The 17,480-nt window shown below is 43.4% G+C and overlaps 2 protein-coding genes across 2 annotated transcripts; both read right to left on the bottom strand.

The window, feature by feature from the left end:
* Positions 1 to 213: 213 nt before the first annotated feature.
* On the bottom strand, positions 214 to 1,197 carry LOC140128762 (olfactory receptor 11L1-like). Its single transcript, XM_072150463.1, has one exon. The coding sequence runs from the start codon at positions 1,195 to 1,197 to the stop codon at positions 214 to 216; it is 984 nt and encodes a 327-aa protein (XP_072006564.1).
* A 12,848-nt stretch (positions 1,198 to 14,045) lies between these two features.
* LOC140128761 (olfactory receptor 11L1-like) lies at positions 14,046 to 14,954 on the bottom strand. Its single transcript, XM_072150461.1, has one exon. The coding sequence runs from the start codon at positions 14,952 to 14,954 to the stop codon at positions 14,046 to 14,048; it is 909 nt and encodes a 302-aa protein (XP_072006562.1).
* Between the last annotated feature and the right edge of the window lie 2,526 nt (positions 14,955 to 17,480).

The raw sequence follows: 17,480 nt of genomic DNA, 5'->3' as shown, positions 1-17,480 counted from the left end.
CCGGAAGGAAGACTTCTAGGCCAAGGGCTCCGGAAGGAAGACTTCTAGGCCAAGGGCTCCGGAAGGAAGACTTCTAGGCCAAGGGCTCCGGAAGGAAGACTTCTAGGCCAAGGGCTCCGGAAGGAAGACAACTTGTTGACAGGACGAGGCACCGGGCCAGTTACCTTGTCTTCCATGTGGATGTTTTCGTTACAATTTTATATTATTATATAATTATCTATATTTGATCGCTAACGGTGATAGACCCTTTAGCAAATTGATTTGAAAGGTCGAATGCGCTTTATTCATCAGCTTTCTGAACGCTTGCTTAATGTCCCTGTTACTCAGACTGTATATTATGGGGTTCAAAATGGGAGTGACAACTGTATAGAACAGGGAGAGGATTTTTTTTATACCTTCTGTATTCGGAAATAAGTAGATACAAATAATTGTCCCATAATATATACAGACCACAGCCAGGTGAGAGCTGCAGGTGGAGAAGGTCTTTTGCCTCCCGGTCACAGATGGAATCTTTAGGATAGTGAAGATAATATACACATAAGAGACAATAATTACAGTAAATGGGCAGAGCACTATAGGTATAACCTGTATCATGCTTTCAATCTTGACTAATGAAGTGTCTGAGCAGGAAAGTTGTAATGTCGGATCTAAATCGCAGAAGAAATGGTCAATGGTGTTGGGTCCACAGAACTGATATTGACTCATTGTAATGGAAAACATCAAAATCATGAAAAAAATTATCAACCATATCAAGAAAATGAATTTTACACAGAATGGAATGTCAATAATTGAGGTGTAGTGTAGAGGGTTACAGATGGCCTGATACCGGTCGTAGGACATCACAGTCAGGAGAAGACATTCCAAGGCCTCTGTGGCAATAAACAAGTAAAATTGTATCAAACATCCTACGAAAGACATGGAACTTCCTTCATGCAGCATTACGTGGAGCATGTTGGGTACGATGGTGGTGGTGAGGAGGATATCGGAGAACGAGAGTTGGGTCAGGAAGAAGTACATGGGAGAGTGGAGGGATCTGCTGGAGGACACCACCACAATGATCAGGAGGTTCCCACATATGGTCGCACAGTAGATGAGCAGAAGCAACAGAAAAAAGAAAGTTCTTAAATTCTGTAGGTTTTGAAATCCCAAGAGAAATATTTCTGTCACCAGACTAATATTTTTTGAGTGCACATTCATAGTCCTGGCGTATGACCTAGATTCAGACGTCGTAGATTTCTTTTTTCCTGAGCAAGATTATTTCATTGAATTTTTAACTGGGACCACTGGAATAATTTTATCCTTTCGCCTCAGTTCAGTTCAGTATGTGACTTATCATCAGGAGCTTCGAAAGCTTCTACTGCCAGGACCTCTACAATGGTCAATGTCTGTAACAAATGAAAGTGATGTATCAGGTGATCTTTATTTTCCATCCTCTTTTTAGTATACAGACAGTCCCCAGGTTACGTACAAGATACATTCTGTAGGTTTGTTCTTAAGTTTAATTTGTATGTACGGTAAGTCGGTAGCAGGTAGCAGCATATTATTTTACTTTAAAAATGAAATTTTTCTCTAAAGTTTTTGATTGGTGTATGAAATGAATATTGTATTGTATTCCATACGTTAATATTAATAATTATAAATAATAAATCCTACAATTTTTTTTATCATTACAATTTGGTGTTTATTCACAAAAACACCATTTATTCTAAGTTTTTGACACAAAAATAGGAGACTGTTTTTTAAGAAATATTCAATGTTTATCACTACAAATATATTAAGATTCATATGATTATATTTCCTGTTTTATATTAAGTAATTTGTAGGGTTAGACCGAGTGGACTAACCTCAATCTTTCACACTTTGTGGTAAATTACCTTCTTCATTAGATTTCATGGGGGGTTGTTTATCATTAAGTGGCTCCTTAAGACTGTTTCATGTCTGTCTTTTGAGCTTTGCTGCCGATCAGATCTATTAGTGGCTTTTGACCCTTGATAAATCAGAGTTTTCTGCTATTTGGGTTGTTTGCAGTCACATAAATAAATTGCAAAAACTATCAGGAGGGAAGGGGATGCTTACATAAAAAAACTTACTCAAAAAAATGTCCTGCCTAAAGCAAAGGTAAAAGAGGACACATCTGTAAAAGAAATAAATAATCTCCAAAATGTCTCTTATGACCGTCTGTGTAAAATAAAAAATCTAAGTTACTAGAGGACAGAGAATTTATAGAACAAGACAGAATCCATAAAAAGGGATATTTGGGACCTGTGGTTTGTTTCACCATGTATGAGTTACCATAATATGAGGGGTAGTTGATAGGGGCCACCATTTGAGGACGAGGTGAGAGGGATCACAATATGAGGGGGAGATGAGAGGAGACACAATATGAGGGGGAGATGAGAGGGATCACAACATGAGGGGGAGATGAGGGGTCACAACATGAGGGGGAGATGAGGGGTCACAATATGAGGGGGAGATGAGATGGGGGTCAAAATATGAAGGAAAGTGAGTGGTCACAACATGAGGGAGATGAGAGGCTACCATATGAGGGGAAGATGAGATGGGATACAATATGAGGGGGAGATGAGAGGGGATACCATATGAGGGGAAGATGAGATGGGATACAATATGAGGAGGAGATGAGATGGGATACAATATGAGGGGGAGATGAGAGTGGATACAATATGAGGGGGAGATGAGAGTGGATACAATATGAGGGGGAGATGAGAGGGGATACAATATGAGGAGGAGATGAGAGGGGATACAATATGAGGGGGAGATGAGAGGAGATGCAATATGAGGGGGAGATGAGAGGCCACAATATGAGGAGGAGATGAGAGGCCACAATATGAGGGGGAGATGAAGGGACACAATATGAGGAGGAGATGAGAGGGGATACAATATGAGGGGGAGATGAGATGGGATACAATATGAGGAGGAGATGAGAGGGGATACAATATGAGGGGGAGATGAGAGGGGATACAATATGAGGGGGAGATGAGAGTGGATACAATATGAGGGGGAGATGAGAGTGGATACAATATGAGGGGGAGATGAGAGGGGATACCATATGAGGGGAAGATGAGATGGGATACAATATGAGGAGGAGATGAGAGGGGATACAATATGAGGAGGAGATGAGAGGGGATACAATATGAGGGGGAGATGAGAGGGGATACAATATGAGGGGGAGATGAGAGTGGATACAATATGAGGGGGAGATGAGAGGGGATACAATATGAGGAGGAGATGAGAAGGGATACAATATGAGGGGGAGATGAGAGGAGATACAATATGAGGGGGAGATGAGAGGCCACAATATGAGGGGGAGATGAAGGGACACAATATGAGGAGGAGATGAGAGGGGATACAATATGAGGGGGAGATGAGATGGGATACGTTATAAGGAGGAGATGAGAGGGGATACAATATGAGGGGGAGATGAGAGGGGATACAATATGAGGGGGAGATGAGAGTGGATACAATATGAGCGGGAGATGAGAGGGGATACAATATGAGGGGGAGATGAGAGGGGATACAATATGAGGAGGAGATGAGAGGGGATACAATATGAGGGGGAGATGAGAGGGGACACAATATAAGGGGGAGATGAGAGGGGATATAATATGAGGGAGGAGATGAGAGGGGATACAATATGAGGGGGAGATGAGAGGGGATACAGTATGAGGGGGAGATGAGAGGGGATACAATATGAGGAGATGAGAGGGGATAGAATATGAGGGGGAGATGAGAGGGGATACAATATGAGGGGGAGATGAGAGGGGACACAATATGAGGGGGAGATGAGAGGGGATATAATATGAGGGAGGAGATGAGAGGGGATACAGTATGAGGGGGAGATGAGAGGGGATAGAATATTAGGGAGAGATGAGAGGGGCTACAATATGAGGGGAAACACACATTGCAAACACAAGGAGAAATATTGCTTCTCAAAACATATTTGCATTTTTAATATAACAAATAATGACTTTATGCCCATTTCATTCGCAAAGCATTTTAAACCCAATGTAAATAAATGTTTCCATCGTTGTCTAAAAATATACATTAAATATCAGTAGATGGGACCCCAGAATATCTTTCACTGCTGGGTCCTAGGCATCCCAGTCCGGCACAGCGGTATATACAGTATATACAGTAACTGCCTGACAACAGATTATACTTACATGTACTTACCTTTTTATGCATCTGAACTAAAGAAGGGAAATATAACATTGGATATTACTCACTATTAATAACGAGGAAAATAAATCAATAGAAGCAAAAGAGGCAAAAAGAGCAAAAACAGACAATGAGAAACTGATCCGCGGATCCATCCGGTATATAATGTTTATCCACAGAATGTTATTTACTAAAATGTATCCAAATACAAGATGAGAAGATTAGAACAATACGATATAGAGAAATATCAGTATAACATTGTACAGATACATATTTTATATTGTGTTTATATTTTTCTAATTTTGTATTTTTATGCATTTTAGTTTATCGACATCTTTCTGAACAAACACCCAGAGCAGTTTATAGGGAACAGTCCGAGCTCCAGGACAATGTTACTGTACAATATTACACTGAGGACAATGATCTACAAAATACAATATATAAAAACAGTAAGAAACGAGAAAAACCTGCTCTGGGGTCAGCACAATCCTGATAGACGCAGCACGTTGCATTGTGGGACTCACCGGAGGAGGAGATGGAGTCGCCTGCAGGGGCCTCAGCGTCTGATCTTCTGGTCTGTACGTGTAGCAGACGTTACGTTATTACCCAGAGTCACCTTTATAGATGAAAGTAGCACGTCCAGGGAGATCACACTAGTCCCGAGGGCAAAAAGTTTCAGTTTGAAAACTTTTCTTTATAAAGTTCTAAGACTCCAGACAATAAAAGTTTTTCTCATTCTGCACTTTGTAGCTTTTCACTACATTTATAGTTTGCTCGATATTTATCACCTATCACGGCCATGGAGCCGCACAGAGGAAACTATATGACTAGTCCCCTTTTCTATATGTGACCCCCTTACTGGTGCACTCAATATTACCAAATCTTACCACCACCCCCCCCTTTACATGTGCCACCCCTCATTGTGCTTTGCTGATTTAATTGTCTTTAATTGTGCCCCCTTTGTGCTTCCAGAAACATTTTTTTTTGGTTCACGGTTTTATTGTGACCCCTTTTGTTTTGTGCAGTGTGATGTTGGTTATAGATGTGTTTGAGCAATACTCAGGTTTGACTTGGAACAGTTTTTTCCATTTTTTTTTTTCCCAGAGATAGTCGCTCATTGTGTAAACTCTTTATATGCCGGGGATGAGCCAAAGACTGAACTCTAAGGCTGTTAACCCTTTGTATGGGCCCTCGCCATCAGCTGAGCAATTGTAATAGTTGAGGGTTGCTGATATTATCCATTTTCTTCCATTCAGGGCAAAGAATACTGGTATAGAGGCCCTAAAAATAATTGCAAATGCTAGCACTTGCAATAATTTCCCCCTTCACAACAGCTCCATGCCAAGGGGGACATGGAGGGAAGTGAAAGGGGGTGGGGCCTGTGGCAGAGTGGGTTGGCTTCGGACTTTCCCACCCCATACCGGCGCACAAGCTACAGCAGGCAACTTTCAATAGTGAAATGTCACATGCTTAGGAATATTTACGCCAGGTAGGACCCAGCATGGAAATAAATGCTGCGTAGGCCTCCAGCAGGTACATCCAGTGCAGCGTGTGATAAATAGCCCCTATGTGCAGACATTCCAAATTCTGAGTGGGACCTTGAAGGGACTCCTGCTCAGCCCGCAGGCTGTCTAAGTCGGGGGGCTGCAGGACTGGCTGTGCTCCATACATTATAGTACAGCCCCTCCTGCTGCCCTTTAACCCGAGCCACCGATTGGTTGCCCATTTGGCCACTGGGTGGCAGTGGCCCGCTGGATATTAAAGCTTGAGCGCGGAGCTAGCCCTTCCTCTTTGGACTGCTCCGCGCTCAAGAGACAACCGCCCGCCCTCCCTAGTTTTTTGTATATTTGTATTTTGTATTGCAAGTTGATGTTTATTTGGTTATTGTTATTTTAATTTTTTGTGATTGTTGGCCTGTGGTGGAATTTTGACCCTCTCGGTTTTAGCCCAAATCACCTGACAGACCAACTAGGACATGACCCCGCGGAGGCGGGGCCCGGCATGCAAGGTGAAATTTGGGCTAAGGGTCTGGGTTTCATCACAGGTCTGTGATTTTATTTGTGTTAGCAATAAAGCTGTGGCCGACCCCTACCTTTTTTCTCCCAAAACGGTGTCTTGTGTTTCCTTTTTTGTGGTTGTGGGACGGGTGTACAGCCAGTCTTTTGTAGCTGGCAGCTAGAGTAAATTAAGTTGAGATGATCTTATACCAGCCAGTCAAGTGAGATAAATAAAATTCATAACTTTTTATTGGATATGCATTAAAAACCAACATCTAAATAATATCAAATAACAGTAATATCCTCCAGCGCACCAAGCCCGGATGGTCCCAGTATCACTGGGATGAAACAATGTGCACACCAAATCCTCAGATAGAAAGTGTTTTGATCTCTTACAGACACATAGATGTAGTAGAAAATATTTGCATCTTACCATACATGCTGGTGTCTGTACAGAGGAACCTGATGGGTTCCTGGGGCCGGGAGTATAAGTCCTCTCCTGGGGAGGAATGGATGTGAGGAGAAATCAATGGTGCCCCTACACTCTCCCTATCATCCTGAAGTTGTCTCCCGCCCTTACAAGGGCAGGACCATTTAGACTTGCCCTATGTAAAATCAAAAATACCCCCAGCATCCCCCCACCCTGACACGTTTCTTCACACATGGGATTCATCAAAGGGTCTACATTGGTGAAATGCGGACATTAACAGTTAGATACAGTGGCCCCTGGTATGGGGTTACTAAGGGATATCAAAATACCCTTGCTCCCCCAGCTCCTCATACTCACACACCAATCACATGCAGGGATTGCCGCCATCACACCTTACACGCATCACCGGAAGTGGCGGGAGGCCCCACCAACTGACACGAATCACCGAAAGTGGTGGTAGGCTCTGCCCACTGACACGTGTCACCAGAAGTACCAGTAAGCTCCACCCACTGATGTGCTGTCAGCTGAGTGTTTGTTATTCAAGGAGGGGTGAATAGTTTACTGCTCACTATAGCGACCATATACCGCTAGCACTGCTTGCTCCGGCATTGTAGCGATCAGCATGCTATGTACTGGCTAGTAAGACAGCAGGTAAAAACAGGCTAACACGCAAATATTGCCACGCACATTAGGGATGTGAAAGTTGTGGCAGTGGCCACCAACAATGCGTGTTAACCCTATATATGCCCCACTCCAAGGCTAGTCATAAGGATAATAAAATTGAGGTAAATGTCGTGTGCAGCAAATTTATTTAAGACTTTGCTTGTCAGTGTACAGCTCAAGGTGTGTATCAGCAAAGTCTACTGATACTTCAGAAGTACATAATTCGTGACAGACTTATCCTTCAAAGTTACATAATTAATAACAAACTAATGCTCATGTGTAGTGTATGATGTCAAAGAAAACAGGTAAACAGTAATTGCTCATTGAGACCGTTTGGTGCCACTGTCCACTTAATTTGTGGATCCACCTGGTCTCAACCTTCAGGATTTTTCTGTTCCAGTCACCACCTCTCTCCGGAAATGGCACTGTGACAATCCCCATAAATCGTTACACTCCTTGGGTCCCCTCTATGCATCAGATGCACATGTCTTGCCAGGGGGGTGTCACGTACATGTGTTATATCCCCCAGGTGGTCCGGAGCTCTCAAAAAGTCTTGCCTATGTATTCTAAGCCACATTCACATGTGGCCTAATAGATCACCCCCATGGAAAGGCAATTTATGAAGTCCCTGATGGAAAAGGTCTAGTTCACTACGTTTCCATGGAAGTTCTTAGAGACGTCGATAAAGGGGCAAGCTATACAGTCACCCAAAACTGTGTATGACAACCTCGCTTGGTATCTATATTTTTATTTTTGGTTAATTACGTAAGTTGAGATGATCCTCGCGCTGCTTGGTTTCTTACGAAGAGGACATCTTAGAAGTGCCAAACTTATGAGCCTAGTTTATGCATCATAATTACAACACCTTGAGTGATGGGTTGCACTACCAGCGAGGGAGCCCAGTGGCTGCCTTTTGTTATACATCTTTGGGGTTGGACCACTGCTATGAGGCAAACTGCTTTCCCTAACACTACATTCATCCTCCATGCCAATGCTGCTTTGTATTCATGAAGTTTGGTGGTAATGTAGGACACTTCTTCACATTGTGGATGTTACAAATTATGTCTTTATGGCAGCATCTAATTCCTTGGGAACTGCGTCAATTACAGAGAACTTTGAGCTGACGGTACAGAAGAGGATCAATGTATAAAGCAGCAACTTTAAGTCTTTAAGATTTGGCCTGACTGTTACTTGCTTTTATAAATATGTACAGTTCTGAGTCGACCAACTGAACAGTCTCAATTGTCTTTAGAGTTAGATACTTCTAGGATACTATTTGGGATAATTATTCAGTTGGAGTCTGAGGAACCAGTTAAGAAGCTCAACTGGTTCCTCAGCACCAAAAATAATTGAAATGTGGTGGTTAAAAAAATTCAGGAAATAGTAGAGCAGTTGGCACTCGGCCTCCCTTCTGTGTCCTTCCTGATGGCAACTTCTTTGCTTTCCTAGTCACTGGTATATTGATGGCCTAAGAGAGAAGCAGATAAGCTGATGTGTCTTGTTTACACCTTTTGGGAACTGATATGGTGCAAACCCCATCAGTGTTTGAATTGATTTGCCTATGCCACAACATGCTTCACATTACAATGGGATGAGGTTGGCTGGATGGCCTCAACTATATACACATCTACTTACCGACCCAACCCTGACCTCTCCATCTACGGGATCACTATAGCAGCAGGGTAGCAGGCCGCTGTCTTGGGGTTGTGCTGGACTCTCACCTCTCCTTTACACCGTATTTTCGTACACGTTCGTTTAAATTTTGAAAATGCATTAAAACACAATAAAACCTGTATAGATTTGGTGTCACAACGATTGTACTAAACCACAATATAAAGTAGATATGTTAATTGGAGCGCATGGGGAAAGTTGTAAAAACTGAGCCCGCAAGAACGTGACGCGAACATGTTTTTTTTTTCAATTTTTTCCATATAAAAATTTTTTTTCCAGCTTTCCAATACGCGGCATGGAAAAATAAATAATGTGATGGAGAAATAAAATGTGTTATTCACAAAATAAGCCCTCACGCAGCTCTGCACACAGAACAATGAAAAAGTTATGGATTTTTGAAGGTGGAGAGCAAGATATGAGCGAAAAAAGCAACTTAGCAACTAACTTAGCAGAAATGTGGGGACCAACGCACCACAGTTATTAAGACATCGCAACAAAACCCATCAAAATCTACAATTCACACAAAATCCAAACCTAGAAAGGTATAAGATATGACTCCTAAGTACAATTTCATGAACCGTTGGTGTCCTCTGTTAACCATTTCATGACCTCTGCCGGTATAAATCTTGTTTGTATCATAATTCGCTTTTAAATAAAATTTTTATAAAAATAAGATTATGTTTATTTATTATAAATGTACATCCAGTTATATTAATGTTGTAGCAACAAATATTGAAAAATAAGTTTTCACTAAATAACAAAGAAAGTAAAATTTCTACTTACAAAATAAATATTTTTAAATATATCTGGTATTGAATTCCTCAGATTGATACTCTAATAGTAAGCCAAGATTTTCTCCTCACTCCTATCTCCTACTTCACAGACCCTGTCCGTAAAGAAGAAGAAGAAAAACATAAAAAAAAACACAAAAAACGAATAAAACCCCTATATTATCCCACGCTCCCAAAATACGTGTACAATTCTTCATTAGGGCTTATTCACACGGCCGTCTGCGGGGACGTACATGCGGCCGCAAATTTACGGCCGCATGTACGTCCCCATAGACGGCAATAGCGGCACGGCTGGGATCTGGTGCCACACATGAGTGGCACCGATCAGGGCCGCACACCGCAAAAAGATAGAGCATGCTCTATCTTTTGGCGTGTGTGCGGCCGTGCTCCGCTATTCTCTATGGAGGGAGGAGGGGTCACCTCCTCCTCCTCTCCAGCACACGGCGGTATATCCATCCATAGAAAAAACATAGCACGACCACAGAATTGGGTAAAGATAGAACATGCTCCATCTTTTCCCATGTACTGTGCGGATCGGTGCCACACATGTTTGGCACTGTACTGCTGCCGTGCGGCTATTGCCATCAATGGGGACGTATATGGGGCCGCAAATTTGCAGCCGCACATACATCCCCCCAGACGGCCATGTGAATGAGGCCTTAGCCTGTATGCTACAAAAAACCATGGTAATTGTTGGGACACATCTAAAGGAAGGATGTCATCGATGATAGAACACACACGTTACCACAACATACAGAAGGTTAAATGTTATTGACATGTGATATCAGACCTAGAACCCTCATATTATGATGAGTGGACCCGAACCAAAATACAAGCGGTCGGTCCCCTACTTAAGAACACCCGACTTACAGATGACCCCTAGTTACAAGCGGGCCTCTGGTAATTGGTAATTTACCATACTTTAGCCCTAGGCTACAATAAACATCTATAACAGATATAACAGGTGTCTGCAATTAAGTTTTATTGTTATTCCTGGTTCTTATGACAATCCAACATTTCTAAAATCCAATTGTCACAGTGACCAAAAAAATTTGTCTGGAGTTACAATTATAAAATCTACAGTTATGACTTACATACAAATTCAACTTGAAGGGAACCTACCACCACGGATCTACCTATAAAGGTAGATCGGGTGGTAGGTGCATCTATAGGACGAGAGAATAGCCCTTTTAAGGGCTAATCCTCACGTTCCCGCAATCTTTTACTAACTTTTAATTCCCTAATATGTAAATTTTCTAAAGATGCTACTGGGGCGTGGAGTAGCTGCAGCTAAAGCTACACAGCACCCCCGTAGCCTTTTTCTCTTACCAGAAATCTTCGGCATCCCATAGCTGCTCGCCCTCATCCTCGAAGCTTGCCGTTAGCACAAGCACAAAACAGCAGGCCTGCGGCTGAGCGGTCACTGCTCCGAAGCCAGAAGAAGTGAAGCAGGGAGCTGCACGCCAAAGATTTCTGGTAGGAGGATCAAAGAAGCTACTGGGGCGTGGAGTAGCCGCGCTGTGTAGCCTCAGAAGTGGCTACTCCATGCCCCAGTAGCCTCTTTAGAAAATTTACATATTAGGGAATTAAAATTTAGTAAAAGATTGCGGGGATGTGCTGCCTTCTATAAAGCCATGCTCCAAGAAATCTCCCCGAGTCTATTGGCCACTTTTAATGCAGTCTCTCCCTCTAATCCTCTCCCGCCCACATTCCTCCATGCACATATCATAGTTATTCCTAAAGAAGGAAAGGATCCCCAGCTCTGCCCTAGCTACTGGCCTATTTCGTTCATTAATACAGACACTTAAATATATGCTAAAATAATCGCCTGCCAACTTGCCCGCCTCATGGGAGGCCTGGTCCATCCCGATCAGGTGGGATTCATACCAACAAGAGAAGCCCGGGACAATACTCTAAAGTCCTTCTCTCTGATACATCAAACAACGCAAACGAGAGATCCAACTCTCATTCTCTCGCTCGACGCCGAAAAGGCGTTTGATCGGTGGACTGGGACTTCCTTGAGGGAACCCTTTCCCAAATTGGACTAGGCCCGGTAATAAGAGCAAAGATTAAAACTCTATATAGCGCCCCGAGAGCGCAAATCAAAATCAATGGCTCACTGTCACCCCTCTTTGCCATCTAGAACGGCACTAGACAGGGATGCCCACTATCCCTTCTTTTGTACGCCTTAGTAGTAGAACACCTTGGGGCAGATTTACTTACCCAGCCCATTCGCGATCCAGCGGCGCGTTCTCTGCTCTGGATTGGGGTCCGGCCGGGATTTATGAAGGTAGTTCCTCCGCCGTCCACCAGGTGGCGCTGCTGCGCTGAAAATCATCTCAACACGCCGGAATGCACCGAGCTGGACCAGGTGAAGGTAAGCGCTTCGCAAGCGACACTTTTTCGGTTTATAAATGCGGCGGTTGCGCCACAATCCAATCGTGTGCGCCACAATCCCGGGGCAATTCAGGTACAATCGGCGCAAATCGGAAATATTCGGGTAACACGTCGGGAAAACGCGAATCGGGCCGTTAGTAAATGACCCCCCTTCTCTTTGCCATACGGACACATCCGGAGATCACAGGTATCAAGATCAAAGACCATGAGTATAAATGCTCAGCTTTTGCGGATGATGTCCTCCTCTACCTTTCAAACCAAGTCTCTGCTTTGCCCCCACTTATGGAAGTCCTTGAAACATTTGGCCACTTCAGCAAGCATAAAATCAACTGGTACCATGGTAGGAAGAACAAATTGTGGGTACAACTAGAAGAAAGTCTCTCACCCTCCCCTGTCACCACAATGCCCTGGTCCCACTCATATGCCTCACTCGATCATTGCCAAGCCTCTCTTCCCTATGTGGCTCACCAAGTCTTAAAAACACTAGACGCCCCTACACGCCTGTTCGACTCAGATGGACCAATGGTCCCATTTCACAAACAACCCAGACTTCCCCCTAGGCACTCATGCGGAATTCTTAGCCCCCCCTCAGAACTACATCCCCTCTTATATTTAAAGATCTCCTAGAAGACTCCTCCTTACCTCTAACGCTGACACCCCTTGTACATCCTGGGAATATACTCAGTTGCAGCACTTTTATAATAGGCATAAGGTACACCTCAACCTACACAGAGAACTCCGCTCCTTTGAGCGCTTATGCCTCTCCTCCACTGCCATCCCTCAGCCAATCTCAGTGCTATACGGACTCTTCCCGGACGAGTGGGCCAAAACTATCCCCCCCTATGTAAGGGCCTGGGAAGAGGAACTAGGGCAGACATACACCCCAGACGATTGGTCCAAGGCCTATGAACTATGTCATAAGTTGTCCATTTCCGGCAAGGCTTAGGAAACAAATTTTAAAATTCTATGTAGGTGGTACTGGACCCCCACCAAGCTATACTCAATATACCCCTCATGTCCTGCTGAATGCTGGAGATGCCGACAGACCATTGGTAACAATAACCCAGCTCATCTCTTACTGTCCCTCCCCAAGAATAAAAGATCTCTGACAAGTTTCCTATTGATCGCAGCGTGGTCACTAATCCCGAGGCTGTGGAAGTCCACTCGGGTACCGTCCATGTCTGAATGGTTTGCAGAAATCCTCTACTTGCAGAGAATGGAGGAACTATCTGCGGAACTGCACCGATCGGGAGAAAGTCATAATCAGACATGGGGGCCCTGGATGGACTTTATGCGATCTCCAACTTATACCACACTTGCAGACTAAGACCCCCATGCCCAACCTCTCCCTCCCCTTCTTTCCTACCCCTCTTGTCCTCCCCGTACCCAAGTTTGAGTTTGATATTGTTTCATTCATAATTTTTTTTGTTATATGATTGAAGAAATTGTCATGATGTCACCTGCTAAAATGTACCTTTTATATAGCTGTTGCATCTTAAATATTCATAGACACAGGTTATTTACTCATAAAGTGAATGCTATGCTATATATATATATATATATCGGGGATGTGAGCATTAGCCCGAGGGCTATCCTCACGTCCTATAGATGCACTTACCCCCCGATCTACCTTCATAGGTAGATCCGTGGTGGTAGGTTCCCTTTAAGAACAAACGTACAGAACATATATTGTAGGTAAACCGGGGACTGCCTGTATTAGTGACTGTGATAAAAATTGTGGGTTTGGTTCCCCCAATGCAGACTTTAGACTGAAGCTTGGGTTTCTGGTCATGCTCACCCGCGGGAAGTAACACCCAATATTGGAGCAGCAAAAGTTGTGGGTGTCATCTCTTTAAATGCTTCTATCACCATTTATAGGATAACACCTGCTATTGGTGCCTTGAATAGGTCAGGTCATCCTTATAGGGTTTTCAGATTGGTGAAGGCCTCCATGAAGTCTCTGTTCCTCAGACTATAAATCACCGGGTTCAGTAATGGAGTCAGCACCGTGTAGAGGAGGGAATTGATTTTACCTAAACTTATCATCTTCCCAATTGTTGGAAGAACATAAGCAGAAATCAAAGTTCCATAAAATATGGAGACCACAGTCAAGTGTGAGCTGCAGGTGAGGAAGGCTTTCTGTCTTCTACTCACGGATGGCATGTTCATGATGGTGAATATGATACACACATAAGATGCCACTATGAGGATTAATGGACCTGCAGTCATGAAAGAACTTAATATGAAGGTCTGTAGCTGTAATCTGAATGTATCTGAGCAGGAAAGCTCCACAATAGGCATATAATCACAGAAGAAGTGGTCAATGACATTGGCTTCACAGAACTGCAGCCCACAGATACCGACTTCATCCATCAGACTCATAAAGAAGCTGAAAATCCAGATTAAAACAACTGATTTCAGGCAAAATGACTCATTGATGGTAATATTATAGTGGAGAGGGTGGCAGATGGCCATATAGCGGTCATAGGACATCACAGTCAGGAAAAAACACTCAGCACATTCTGTAATTGCAAAAAAATAGAACTGCACCAGGCAGCCGGTGAAGGACATGGTGGCCCCTTCATGAAGAACCACACCAAGTGTGTTGGGAATGATGTCCGTGGCCAGTAAGATGTCAGAGAGGGACAACTGTGTGAGGAAGAAGTACATGGGAGAATGGAGGTTTCTGCTCAGATAGATCAGAACAATAATCAAAGTGTTTCCCACCATGATCAGGCAGAACATGAGGAGCAGAAAGACGAAGAGCAGATACTTGAGGTCCTGAAGACCAGGGAATCCTGTAAGATGGATGTTGGAGATGTTGAGCATGCTTTATACTAAAAAAAAAAAAATATTTTATGAAGTCAATGTATACAAGAAATTGAAAAAAAAAAATCAATAATTCTTCGACTAAGTTTTCAGCAGTTTATTTTACTTTGTTAAGGTTCTCACTGAAATCAATGTTCTGCGTAACTTAATCATAATTTCTGTAAGGAGGGCTCAAAATCAGGAAAACAAACAAGACAGTGGGGGTCATTTATTAAGGGCCCGATTCACGTTTTCCCGACGTGTTACCCGAATATTTCCGATTTGCGCCATTTTCCCTGTATTGCCCCGGTTTTTTGGTGCATGCGATCGGATTGTGGCGCATCGGCGCTGGCATGCATGCAACGGAAATCGGGGGACATGGCCGGAGGAAAACCCGACAGATTCGGAAAAACCGCCACATTTTTTTAAAAAAAGCTTACCTTCACTTGGTGAAGATCTGTGCATTCCGGGGAACTTCAGCGCAGCAGCGCCACCTGGTGGACATCGGAGGAACTCCCTTAGTGATTGCCGGCCGGACCCGAATCCACCGCACAGAACGCGCCGCTGGATCGCGAATGGACCGGGTAAGTAAATCTGCCACAGTGAGCCCTAAGCTAAGCCCTTCAATGCTGTCACCTGCCTAATGCCTCAGTGAGTCCTAATGACCTGAACCACTGGAAGACTCTCTCCTTAGGTCTCTGTTCACACGGAAATGGACAAATAAAACAAAAAGGACTTAAAAATCTGAGTCATCAACTGTGGGAGCAAACAATGACAAAATCTAGATCCAAAGGTTAGTAAAAGGCTCAAGAATGAAGCCAGAAGAGCATCAGAATAAACAGACAGAGAGAATAAAGCCAGACAGAAATTGGACCAGCAGCCCCCCGTGAGTGGTGAGTACTTATAGAGAGGATAGGTCCTGCCCCAGGTGACCAAAAAAAGGCAATGACAGCTCACAGGGTTAATCTTTGCTAGAGAAGGGCAAAATGCTGAGAGAGAGGACGTGGCAGAAATCATATAAGCAGCCACTAGAGTCCAGTTCAGGCTGATGGAGAAGTGAAGAGCAGAAAATAATCAGCGTCTCCTCAACCTACTAGCACGGATCAAGGAAGACATTCATGTAGAAGTGACACATTCATTGGAAAAGTTTCATTGACTAAACCCACAGCTACATGAAAAGCCTTTGTCATGAGTCCAAAAAATAATATTATTAAAAAAAAAATATTTAATTAAAGGAAAGGGAAATAAGAAACATTATAAAATGCAATGTTGAGGAATGATCTAGAGACACTCTGTAATTCTAGAGACACTCTGCTAGCTAAAAGCCGAGTACTGAAGTAATTCAGGACAAATAATGGAAATAAGATTCAGGATCTCACAGAGAGCCGGCTGAGATGTATTGTCGCTACTAAACTAATTCTTGTCCTGAGTCACAGGAGATTCTTAGAAATAGGGAGACGCATAGAGATCAGGTGAAATGGAGCGTAATCCGGAGGTCGTGTATTGTCAGGATGAGGCTCAGCACAGAGGTCTGAGATGACTATTTATGCCTTGACTAGTCCCCCAGGTCTCCTTCTGGGATTTTACTCTCTGTTCCCCACAGCAATTATGCCTTTAACGCTTCGTGATGCGGAAGTTTATACTTTTTTTCTTACTCTTTACTCTTTTGCTTTAAATAGTTGGATAAGGAACCATAGAATATTTGAATTCTCTCGCAACTACAGTACAATAAGGGGTAAACGCTCCTACAGTCTATAACCATTTTTTATTTTTTTATGTACGGTTACGGTATATAAATACTCGAGTATAAGCCTAGTTTTTCAGCACAAAAAATGTGCTGAAAAACCCTAACTCGGCTTATACTCGAGTCGAGGAAAAAACTAAAAGTGAACTCACCTTCTAACGCTCCCCGGCATCCATCGCGGCTCCGTCATCGGGTCCTGGTCCGTCACAGTCTTCGTGACGTCAGCCGCATCGGCACACACTATGATGTCAGCTTGCGGCTGACGTCATGGTGCCTGCGACGGACCGGGAGGGGCTGGCAGGCTATATACTTGAGGGGCAGACAGGCTATATACTTGAGGGGGCAGGCAGGCTATATACTCCATGGGGCTGGCAGGCTATATACTCGAGGGGCTGGCTGGCTATATACTCCAGGGGCTGGCTGGCTATATACTTGAGGGGGCTGGCAGGCTACACACTGGGGAGAGGCTGTGACCAATGCATTTCCCACCCTTGGCTTATACTTGAGTCAAAAAGTTTTTCCAGTTTTTTGTGTCAAAATTAGGGGTCTCAGCTTATACTCGGGTCGGCTTATATTTGAGTATATACAGTACTTTTTTTTAATAATAAGAAGCTGTTTTTCAAAAGCTAAAAAGTACACAAAACAAAACACCTCAGTTCTTAAATTACAAAAAAAAAATCATCTACTTTAAAATATATACACACCATAAACAACTTAAACAGCATCAGCTATTTTTAAGCGTAGAGACAAAACCAAAAATTACTTGTCTGTAGGTCGGGTGTTATTTACCCCTTAGTGACCAA

Source organism: Engystomops pustulosus, chromosome 4 (assembly GCF_040894005.1).
Source record: "Engystomops pustulosus chromosome 4, aEngPut4.maternal, whole genome shotgun sequence".
In the NCBI taxonomy this organism is placed as follows: domain Eukaryota; kingdom Metazoa; phylum Chordata; class Amphibia; order Anura; family Leptodactylidae; genus Engystomops; species Engystomops pustulosus.
This window is presented reverse-complemented; position numbering and strand designations above follow the sequence as displayed.